Source organism: Echinops telfairi, unplaced genomic scaffold (assembly GCF_000313985.2).
Source record: "Echinops telfairi isolate 266 unplaced genomic scaffold, ASM31398v2 ScPeMD7_18;HRSCAF=68, whole genome shotgun sequence".
Taxonomy (NCBI): Eukaryota; Metazoa; Chordata; class Mammalia; order Afrosoricida; family Tenrecidae; genus Echinops; species Echinops telfairi.
The window spans coordinates 76,288,911-76,300,988 of NW_022103915.1; the positions used below are offsets into that span (position 1 = coordinate 76,288,911).

The 12,078-nt window shown below is 39.2% G+C and overlaps 1 protein-coding gene across 1 annotated transcript in view; it reads right to left on the reverse strand.

The window, feature by feature from the left end:
• Positions 1-12,078, reverse strand: part of SCFD1 (sec1 family domain containing 1) — a 106,862-nt gene extending 94,784 nt beyond the window's left edge. Inside the window, exons 1-3 of the mRNA XM_045287652.1 lie at positions 12,031-12,078; positions 7,513-7,583; positions 799-887 (exon numbers count right to left, since the gene is read on the reverse strand). Of these exons, the coding sequence (XP_045143587.1) occupies positions 799-887; positions 7,513-7,583; positions 12,031-12,073 (203 nt within the window). The 5' untranslated portion in view covers positions 12,074-12,078. The remainder of the gene's footprint in view (positions 1-798; positions 888-7,512; positions 7,584-12,030) is intronic.

Genomic DNA, 12,078 nt, shown 5'->3' on the forward strand with positions numbered 1-12,078 from the left:
CAAAACAAGAGACCCAAGAACTAGAAAGGTGAGGCTTCACCACCCATTTATCCCTCTGCCTTTCAACCAGCCCCACATGTGATTATCGGCCAGGCTGGCACAATTAACTAACTCAACTATTAATGAATATAAAAACATTTCAATGTTTTTATGACATTGAATATGACAGAATAAATCATTTCATTTAGTTATAATCTGTATATCATTAGTTATAATGATAAGCAGAATGCATATAGTTTATAACATCAAAACCTGACTCTTTCAGTAATATATATGATTCATGATTATAGTCCTTCTCCAAATGTTCTGAGACAAATGTATAAATATAATTCATTTTTCTTAACCAAACAGATCAGACACAATATTATCTGACAAATATGGTAGTTGAGAATCCAAGGGAGATATCATACTACGGTGAGTAATTTAACAGCAATGTTTACAGCCACTTGTATTTTTGACATTAGAGAAAAGCTTAAAAAATTGAGAGCTGAAGGAAACTTGAAGTTATCAGGTCTTATCTTTCATTTGGAGGGTAAACCAAATCTACATAAAAAGACACATAAGAGGAAATTTCAATTTAGACTTTGTAAAACCAGAGATTTTTTTTTAACTTCAGAAGTGAAAGATCAAATAAAGGAAGATTGGGGGTAGCGTGGAAGTTGTTTGACAATATAAATTCTGTAATCTCATTTTTTTCTCAATAAATGTCCCATAATAACTCGATTCAAGGTTAGTTAAAGAAATCTTTAAGAATGTACCTTAAAACAAATGCCATAATTAAAAATGTATAAAACTCACAGATGCAGAGTGATTCCCATGTCTCTCAGCTCCTTCACAGATAGCAGAGGGGAGATTATATCTTGGCCAAATCTATCATAAATGAGAACCTAATGAAAAAATAATCACATGTTTTTAAACATCGCTATTAATGAACATCCAAGAGAAAGCCTATATTAAGACACTAATGATATATCCATCAGTGAAAGAATGGGCAAATAAATTTTGGTGCAGATGCCCAATGGAATACTATACACAGTGTTAAAGAATAACGAAGAATCTGTGAAAGACCTCATCCTGGGGGATAATCTGAGTGAAAACAATGAATCATAAAAAGTAGATATTATATGAGATCATAATTGTAAAAAAATCAAGAAAATGTTTTCACACTAAAACAAGCATTCTTTGATGGTTACCAAGGGTGGGAAGGGAAGGCAGAGAGGGGAAATCTAGAAAGTAAGGTGTTAAATTGCAGAAAGGGCAGGTGATTGACATAGAAGGATGGCAAAAATTGATGGCCGCAGGGCAAGACACTGGGAGCTTTATAAGAAAGGCAACAAGACAAATATGGTCATGCACAACTCTGTAATAGCGATGATCTATGAGTATTTTCCTGGATAGAGTTGCAGGCTAAGCAGGTATGGGAGGTGAGTGGAAGTATACATACATATTTGACTAAGGATCTCTGTATATGAAGGTGGTGGAGCAAACAGGGGGCAAAGTTATGAAAATGTCTGAGACATAAGCAAACAGCTGGAGGGAGGGAAGTGCTGGATCTTGGGGATCAGGACTATACTTTCAGGGGAAACCAAGGTCAACTGGCATTAATATGCTTCATAAAGGCATGTTCTACATCCTACTTTCCTAAGCAGCAGCTGGGATCTTAAAAGCTTGTGAACATTCATCTGAGGGGCAACTACTGCTCTCTTTTCATCCAGAAAAAAGAAGACTGATGAAAATCAAAAACACATGGAAACAGTCCAATGTAGGCTCAAAATCATAAAAGAGATCAAGGTTTATTGGTCAAAGAGACTGCTAGAACTCTCAAGACTACGGTCTTGAGCCATCCTTCAGATCTGGAATTGAAATCACTCCTATGATACAACAATCAAACATTTAAGATCAAAAGAGCATCATTTATCCAAGAACAAAGCTCAGGGTAAGGTTAGGATAGGAGAAATGGAAACAGGAAACACAGGGAGGAAGTGGAATGTGATGTTTCATTATGGGGATTGCAGTGGAAGAAGTGAAACAAACTATGTATGAATAATTGAATGTAAATTGATGATCTGCTCTGTAAACCTTCACCTAATTCACAATAAAAAACTTGAATTTTTTATTAACAAAACGCTACTGGTCCTTTAGTCCTCCATACACTCCCACCCCATCATCCCCAGCACACATACGACCTGTCTAAAAACAGAGGAGTAAAATATAGACTACTTTCAAAACTAGTAAGAAGCTCAAGACCATAAATATAACCACATTTAAAGTTAATAAAATATCCCTTTTTAGTAGCAGATGGACATTAGGCCTCTACTCAAGTACTCCCTCAATGCAAGAACACTTTGTTTTATTAAGCTGGCATTTCATGATGCTCACCTTCCTGACACAATTGCTAAAGACAAAATGGGTGAATAAGCAAATGTGGTGAAGAAAGCTGATGGTGCCTGGTTATCAAAAGATATAGCATCTGGGGTCTTAAAGGCTTGAAGATAAACAAGCGGCCATCTAGTTAAGAAGCAATAAAGTTCACATGGAAGCACACCAGCCTGTGTGATCATGAGGTGTCGATGCGATAAGGTATCAGGCACCAAAGAACAAAAAATCTTATCATTGTGAATAAGGGGGAGTGTGGAGTGGGGACCCAAAGCCCATCTGTAGGCAACTGGACATCCCCTTACAGAAGGATCGTGGGGCAGAGACCAGCCAGCCAGGGTGCAGTATAGCAACCATGAAAGATACAACAAGCTTCCTCCCCCCAACTATCATGATCCCAATTCTACCTTACAAATCCGGCTAGACCACAGCATGTACACCAGTACAGATAAGAACTGGAAACACAGGGAATCCAGGAAAGATGAATCCCTAACGACCAGTGGTGAGAGTAGTGATACCAGGAGAGTAAGTGTAAGGGTAAGGTGGGGTAAAAAGGGGGAACCAATCACAAGCATTTACATATAACTCCCTCCCTGGGGGACGGACAACAGAAAAGTGGGTGAAGGGAGATGTTGGACAGTGTTAAGACATGACAAAATAATAATTTATAAATTATCAAGGGTTCATGAGGGAGGGGAAAAATGAGGAGCAAGGGCTCAAGTAGAAAGCAAATGTTCTGAGGATGATGACAGCAACAAATGCACAAATGTGCTTGACACAATGGATGGATGGATGCATTGTGGTAAGAGTTGCATGAGCCCCCAATAAAATGATTTAAAAAAGAAAAAATATATATCCCTTTTTAAAATTAGGTCCACAAAAAATACTGGATAGCCTTATTCAACAAATGCAATTTTTCACATTCTAAAAGGCTTAAAACTGACATCTTTAATGAATGGTAAGAATTCCAAAACAAGGCAAAAAAACCAGACTATTTAATTAGTGTTTTTCACACCAACCACAAAAATTTCTTATGGAATTTGAAACTGCTAATGAGAGATGAAAATGCTGTTAGGAAGGCACGGGTCTTTTGAAGGCCAGAACTTCCTTAAAAGAAACTAAAAACCTCTTCCTCTAGTTATAAGAGGTTAGATATTGAATCTCTCAAAATTCTTGCCTTTTTAAAGGATTTATACTGGATTCCAACAATCTTGGAACATAAAAATGATCAGTAAGGAAAGCATGTAACACTTAACCTGTACCCCAAACATTCTCAACTTTTAAAGTTAGAAAGCTCAATATAGGCCTTAAGAAATAAACATATATAGTTTATGAAAGAGGACAAAGATGCCCACAAAGGAACAGGAAGAAGTGGTGAAGAAGGTTACAAGGTGGGTTGCTAACCAGAAGGTCAGCATTTCGAACCATCAGCTGGCTCCACAGGAAAAAGATGAGGCTATCTGCTCTACAAAGATCTACAACCTCAGAAACTCAAAGGGGCAATTCTCTGTCCTATAGGGCTGCTATCCAGTGAAATCAATGTGATGGCACTTGAGTTTGGTTTTCTGGGTTTCTAAAGGGTGAGTGGAATTCTAGCCTTCTATACTGAAAACTTGGGTCTGATTCTCAGTTAATGAACCTCAAGTGCAACAATCAACTGTCTGTCAAAAGGGGCTCACCTGATGCTATGACATTGAACAAGTTTCAGTGAAGCTTCCAGATTGAGACACTCTAGAAAAAACAGGTCTCTAAATCTATTTCTGCAGTTCAATCATTAAGAAACCTATGGGTCATAACAGTCTAATCTAAAGCGAATCATAAGATGCTGCAGACCCAGGCATTTCATGCCACGAGACAAGGGCATGCTAACATGTTAGCATGCTAACAGAAGGTAAATAACAACTTAAGCATAAATTATAAATTCAAAATAGATGACTTTACTGAGGTAAAGTAAAATTATTTGGTATGGTTCTTCTATCCATAATCTTTTTAACTCTCACCAAGTAACTAAGAAGGAACATGCAAATCCGGTGTATGGACCTAATAATATGAGGAATGGTTACTTTTGCCATTCCACTGGGTATTAAGTGAGCCATCTCAGAAGCAGGAAGAAAGAAGAACCAGGGCCAGAGCACATTCAAGTCCTTTCTAGAAGTGGCTACAGTAGCAGCGACCATAAATCAACGTGGCCTCCTGACAGAACAAGCAAAGTTGAGTGCCTTTGGGCAGAAGGCCACACTAGAGAAAGACTGGCCTGCTGTCATAGTTTAAAAAAACAAAAGGAGACATTACTGACAAAGTAATAGCATCCTTTATATGTCTGATTCTGAGTTCTAACCTGGTAACTTCTCTAATAAACCCCTATAGTCATTAATGTTGTGAGTTCTGCGTGGCCACTGTGACAGATTATAAAAAACAGAGTAATCTGTTGCACGGAGGGACAGCTGGCGTTACAATAGGGTAAAGAAGATCGGAGGGTGGAGGCATGTCTGACCTCTGCCTCATAGAATTCAAATTTAGGCAAATGTGGAGGTGGATTGTCCATCCTCTGTGTGGCCATGCCATTTCCATAATTTCCTTTAGATTTAACTTGGAAGACATGCAGGAATTAGCGAGTTTCCAAAGCACCCCAAGTTCTAACCAAGATAACTTGGTTATAAGCTAATGTGAGTGTTAAGTGAATGTAGTTTCAACTTAATTATTATCTCTCTCCAAAGATCAAATCATTGTGGTGTTTAGAATGAAGGAGCCTAAGAATCAGTTATAAAGGCTTTCCAGCATTTCTCAAAGGAGAATGTCTACAGATTGCTTTTGGGTTTAATAACAGTTTCAATGCGAGCTTTAAATCTCTTAAATTAATACACTGGTATTCTGCTTTAGAGATCAGTCTATTGTAAGTTGGCTAATGCCTTGCTGTTATTACACAAATACCAGAGGGCGACTTTCAAGACCAAACAAGTATTTCCTCAGTTCTGGAGGCTGAAAGTCCAGGTTGGTAGTGTTAACTCCTTCCTTGCTATGTAGCCCCAGTGTTCCTTGGCTGGTTCCTCACATGGTGCCTATTTTATGTGTCTATTCTCATCTTCTTTTAAGTGATTATGTTTAAGATTATCCAAACTATGGCACAACTTAAAGAAAAATCCATTTTCCAAACAGCATTACATCCAAGGCATAAAGGCCAGGAATTCACCACATATTTTGGGATATACAATTAAATCTATAATTTTCTACCTTTGAAATCCTGACTCGGCCCCAATCTGCATGTCCTTTTGACATGTAAAAATACCATCAACATATCAAATTACCCCCAAAATTCTTAACCTATTCAGCATCAACTCTAAATTCAAAATTTGATTCTGAATCACCTAAAAAAAGTGAATGTGAGCCTCTGAGTGTGTTCCCTCCTGGGGCAAAATTCTTTTTCTCTGGGGACCTGTGAAACCTGCTTCCAAAGTAGAATGGTGGAACAGGCATAAGGTAGACATTTCTATTTCAAGAGAGAGGAACTGGAGGGAGAGAAGGGGGTCACAGGTAGGAGGCAAGCCCAAAACACAGCAAGGCAAAACTCACTAATTCTCCAGGTTTGGAATGATCTTCTTTTCCAGGCTCATATGGTCTACGGACCTGCCCTCCAGATTCAGCCCACTGACTATGCCGTCCATATTCTGATGGCAGTCCTGTACCTCTGGGTGCCAGTGTGGCCTTCCAGGTCCACTGAGATATAAACCCTATCCCCTGAACCCTGAGCAGTCTTTCTCTTGTTTCACTGGAATCAAGATCCAGGTAGCAGAGACCTCCATAGTAAAGGTGGCACAGGTCCCATTCTTTGACACCTACGTGGTATTCCCACTCTTTTGCAACCCATGTTCCTTCTGTCATTTTTTGCAGAGTACGGCCCTTTAGGTTTTATAATAGAAGTTTAAAAATCATTCAGTCTGGTTCTTTTTCCACAGTTCGTTACTGTCCTTATCACTTCCCTCCTGCACTTTTCTATAAGCAGCAAAGAACTACCACAACGTCCTTTTAAGAGCTTGCTTGGAAATCTCCTTTGCTAAATGTCCAAATTTACCACTTAAAAGTTCTACTTTCCCCCAGACACTCAAACGTTATTCAATTAAGTTCTTTGTCACTTTGTAACAAGTACTGAGTTTCCTCCAGTGCTCAATAACATTTTTAAATAATTTAAAAAAATCAATTCCTCCTGTCCAAAATTCCTTTTATCACGTATCACAAGCACATTTAATATTTGCTTCTATCAAGATTCTATTCATGGCAATAGAAGCTTTGCCCTACAACTGTCACTTCTTTCTGGGCACGCATTGGTATCACTCTGAATGTCCATAGTTCTACCAAGCATTTTGAGGAAATTAAGATTCTTACTATCAAATGCGGCCAGCCTCTATCCATTAACCTATTCAAAAGCGCTTCCCCGTTGTAGGTTCTTGTTGGCGTAGCATTCCTTCTCTCTGGTACCAAATTCTTAGTCACTTAATGTTGCTTTAACACAAATACAAGTTGATGGATAAGAATTAATTTCCCATAGTTCTGGAAGCTAAACATCCAAATTGGAGTTTTAACCGTATTGATTCCTTCCTGGTTGGTAATCTTATTTACTTGGCTTGCAGACATGGCATCTGTCTTTGGATGTGTCTTTTTACAACATGAAAGCGGTATGTTTTAATATCCACCCTACATAGACCTAACATAGGAAAATCCTATTTCCAAACAGGATCACACAACTGGTATAAGATCAGAAATTCAATACATATTTGAGAGGAGGTGGAGGTGAGGAAATAGACACACAATTCAATCCACAGCATTAAAATGAACCAGTTCCGTTGCTGTGACTAATCCTAAGAGAGTAAAATAGTTAGAAAGCTAAGGAACAATCATCACTCCAGCTAAAGACTTACCAGTGAAAGAGGCCCTGCCAGAAATCAGGTGGATTCTTTAAGTGAATACAGCTTTCCCATTTTACTCCATAAACATTTATCAGAAAGATTCACATTAAGATGCTTGGTTAAAAATACAATATTCATGCATTATAACTAAAATGTGCTATAAGAAATGTCCCCAACTATAACTGATAAGGACTGAGAAAAAGAAATATTTCCCCATAAATTAAACTTCTCTTACCTTCCATACTGGTTCTCCAGTGCTGTTTTTAACATGAGGCACATTGAAATTCAACATACGCTTCAAAGCCACTAAAAATTAAAATAATTTTTATCAAATACCATTGTTTTTCAGAATTTCATTTCTTTTGCATTTCTTATTTTCTACCTCAAAACAAAGTTGGACAAATCAACTCTAGTCATACTGATTAATTAAATGCTGTCTGTATAGACCTAGGGGTCAGATCTTAACAGCTAACAGGTATCTGTTTGGGACTTTTCCTAAAATATAACACATCTATCCCCATATTAAACAGTAAGAAAAGGTTCTCGAAGAAGCTTTTTGGATTTCTTCTGACTACCCCATACTTAATCTTACATTGATGCAAAAACAGGTTTTTCAATCATAAACTTGCAATGAGGTTCCATTGTCTATCACCTGGTTTAAAGAATAGATTAAGACAATATTTCTAGGAATGAAAATTATTTATGATAATTGGTTTATGTACAAAACCTTCAGATAGAATGTCTAATTTTTAGTGACTTAGGAGTGCATGTTCTTACCAACTTATCCCCCGACTCACTGAAAAGTTGTATAGCTTAAAACTCCTATTATAGGGGGGAAAAAAAGACTTTCCATAGATATGGTAGACAAAATACTTCCTCTAATATAAACACTCAAAAGCCACAGCAGTCATGCTCCAGATGGTATAGCCTTTTGTGCTTTTTTGTGCTCATCTAAGTCATGTGTTAACAGATTCAGAAATATTTTGTAAGGGAAATGAAAATACAAAAAATCCTTCATATATTTCTAGATGAATTTGAAATGGCCAGATATTTAAGGAAGTTTATTAGTTAAGAGATTGAGGTTTTTAGCAAGATGAGTAAATCTAAAAATCTACTTAATCTTGGAAAGTATTTGGATTAGGTTTATTAAGCAACATGGAATAACTCATATTCCAAACCCCTTCCAGAGAACTGTAGAATATCCAAATCACTTGACTGTCACTAAACACTCATCCACTCACTACAAAAGCTTCTAGAAAAATGTATGTTTAGCAGGTATAATGCTTTAACACCTCGACTAATACATGCAGTAATAAAGAATGACAGATTCATTTATTTATACATACGGGGGTATATTTGATTGCCAAGTCAATGCCGACTCACAGTGACCATATAGGACAGGGTAGAACTGCCCCTGGGAATTTTAGAGACTGTAACTGTTTACCGGAGTAAAAGTCCCGTCTTTCACCCTTGGAGCAGCTAGTGGTTCTGAACTGCCAGCCTTGAAGATTGCAGCCAGCATGTAACCACTATGCCACCAGGGCTCCCTGTGGGTGTATACAGAGATTACTTTTTGTTAAGACTTTAATACCTAAGACCAATAGCTGCACATTCCCCAAAGTTTACATCTACCTCAGGGTTCACAGGTGGTATGCTATTATAAAACAAACCAAACCTTTTAACTTCAAACAGGGAAGTACAGATGGGTGTTCTCAGGATTAGCTCTCACTATACTCTAGCAGAAGTCCTCCCCCATCTCTTGGCAATCTAGCTACCACCACCTTCATACTCACTGCCTTCCAGTTGAGGCCAACTCAGTGACGCTAGGGAAAAGCGTAGAACTGTCCCGTTTCTCAGACTGTAAAGGTTTATGGGAGTTGAAAGCCCTGTCATTCTCCCTTGGAGCATCTATCTGATCATTTCAATCTGCCGGCTCTGAGGAAGACAGCCCAACGCATAACCATTATATGAACTGGGCTCATGAGCCCAAAATCTTTCTTCTTAAATAGGTTGTACTCTTGACACATGACTAGGAAAAATCAGTCTGAGCTGCACCTTTCCCACTCGGGCCATGTGAACCACAGGTGTGACAAGTTCTCTACAGTGAGGCCTTACCTAATTCAGAGAGGCTGGTATCAATAAGCAATCCTGCTGGTTGTTTTATAAGCTTCATCTAAGATACCTGGGCTTCTCCTACCCTAAAAATTGATTAGGTTGTAAATGAAGCCGACAAATCTGTAGTTTCACCAGCTGCCAGGTGTTTCCAATGATCGGCATAGTTTGGTAGTTAAGATGTAGAACAGAATGAATCAGCACAGTGGATTCCTAATAAACTGTGTGGCCTGTCTTCAAAGAGTATATGTGACTATAAATTTCCTTTTCATCATGATAGCTCAAGGCTTAAATTGCTGTTTTTAACTGAGATGAGCTAGTTTCTTAATGGGTTTAAACATTTTATCCACATTCCTAGATGTGGTTAATTTAGCTTCAGTCTTACCTGAAATATTTTCTTGACTCAAGTTATGACAGAAATACTATCAACTACGTGTACTGTTAATTCATATACTCATTCATTCATTTGCTCAATAAATGTTTAGTGGATGTTTACCATGTGCCCAACACTGCTCTCGCTACAGGGGATATAGAAATAAGCAAAGTAGAGCATATAAAAATTCCTTGATCTTCCAAAGCTTTATTCCAGTTGGAGGAGAAAGATATAAACAAAATAAACAAAACATATAGCAGGTAAAATGTTGGCATGTGATAAAGACAAAGGGAAGGGGACCAGGGGCTCATCATCGAAGGCCTGAGAAGGTAAACATTTGAGTAAAGATCGACAGCAGGTGTAAATGCAAGCCATATGTTCTGATTAGCTAGAGGAAAAAGTTGACTAAAAGTAGAAATATCACCACCCCTATCCCCCATCTCCCAAAAAGCTCTCAAGCTAGGAGGTGTTTATTTGTTCAAGAAAAGATGGAGAACAACTGGGAAAGACCACAAAGGGCCTTGTAGACACCACTCTACGATTTCTTTGGCTTCAGACATGACTGAAATGGGAAATTGCTGGATGGTTTTAAATAAGGATGTGACAACTTTAGGTGCTGGGTGAAGAAAACCGAGAACATGGGTATAAAAGAGGAGACAAAATAGGTTACTGCAGAAATTGAAGCAGGAACTCACGGTCTCTTAGAGCTGTGTGATAACAAAATTGGTCAAATCAATGAGTAGGGCATACAAGATTTATTGACAGACCTAATGTGGGGTATGAAAAAGGGAAGAAAAGAAAACTTCACGATTTTAGACCTGAGCAGCCACAAGGATTGGCATGAGTTAATATGGGAAGGATGAATTACTGATATGGGAAGGAGTGCAGAAGAGAGGTCCTCTGGGCTGGAGATACAAACCTGAAAATTGCCAAATAGATGGTATTTAAAGCCAAGTGGCTAGACCAGATAGCCATAAGGAGCGAAATCAGTCAGATGTGGAGCTTCTCAATGTTAAGTGGAGGAGGAAGAACCTGCAAAGGTGAGGACGCGTGAAGTAACAGAGGAGGACGCTAGAGATCGGGCCTACCGAAGTGGAGGTATCAAGATGGGAAAAGAGAGGAAGCTTTCAGAAAGGAGAACACTTTTGAAGTGACCTTTGAAAGATGAGTAAACATTCTTCAGCCAGGCTAAGAAACTGCCGTGCCAGTTAACCTCTCTTTACGTTGGCTTCCTCATCTGTAAAATGAAGATAATACATTGAAAAACCACTTACAACAGCACCTGGCAGTCATAACTATGCAACAACCATCAGCTGTTATTTACACAAACTGATTGCACATTCCTTTTCAACTATCACACACAGTATCTTGTATCTAGTAAGCTTTCAATTAAAATTTGAAGATTATTAGCTGCTTCCCAAAACATTTCCAACAAAACTCAAACTAAGCTAAACTCACTGCTCTGGAGTTGATTCTGACCCATTTCCAATAAGCACCAGCACATTTTTATTTCTGCCACTACTGCACATATACAGGAAATTTACTTTTGTGTGACATAAGAACTCAATCAGGGGACTAATTTGCTAAGTGATCCATCTGGCATAACCTATCAAGCAATGAGTAAGTTTACATGTGGCATCCCAAACTGTATGTGATACTTATACCTGACTTCATCTGACAGTTTACAGCAAATTAACTGTTAAGGGCTGCACACAACTGCATACGCTGTAAGTCATCACAAGGTTGACGTCTACCATGATCACTTGGCCTTTCTCCTCAGGTACACCTATAAGATTGGTCCGAGAGAGACGGCAGAACGTAAACCAGTCTGAAATGGAGCCTGTCTAAATTTTGCAACTGTGGTGAAAAGTACCTAAAAACGGAGTTCTTTCCACCTTAAAACTGGCAGAGAACGGAACCAAATGGACAGAAACCACCTAGAGGCTCCACTGGAAACCACAGGAAGGAACATGCCAGCTGTCAGACCCCTATCGAGACGGCCTTGCTGCGGCCCACAAGGAAAACGACGAGCCGCCCACCTCCGTCGGCCCCTCTCCTGCACCACAGGATGGGGGCCAAGCCCTCACGCCAGAAGCATCTCTTTGAAAAAGAAAAAACCCTAAACACCTCAGAGGGGAGGGGCTCCTGATGCTCAGGGAATGTGTTCAATTCCCGGAGGTCGTTCCCTCCAGCCCGCGCACCGCGACCGGGTGAGGGTGACGCGCGGAGTGGGGAGGGTGAAGCCGCGAGAAGGGCGTCAGTCGATACCTGTCTGCCTTTCTCGAATACTGGCCGCCGCAGCCGCCGCCATCTTGA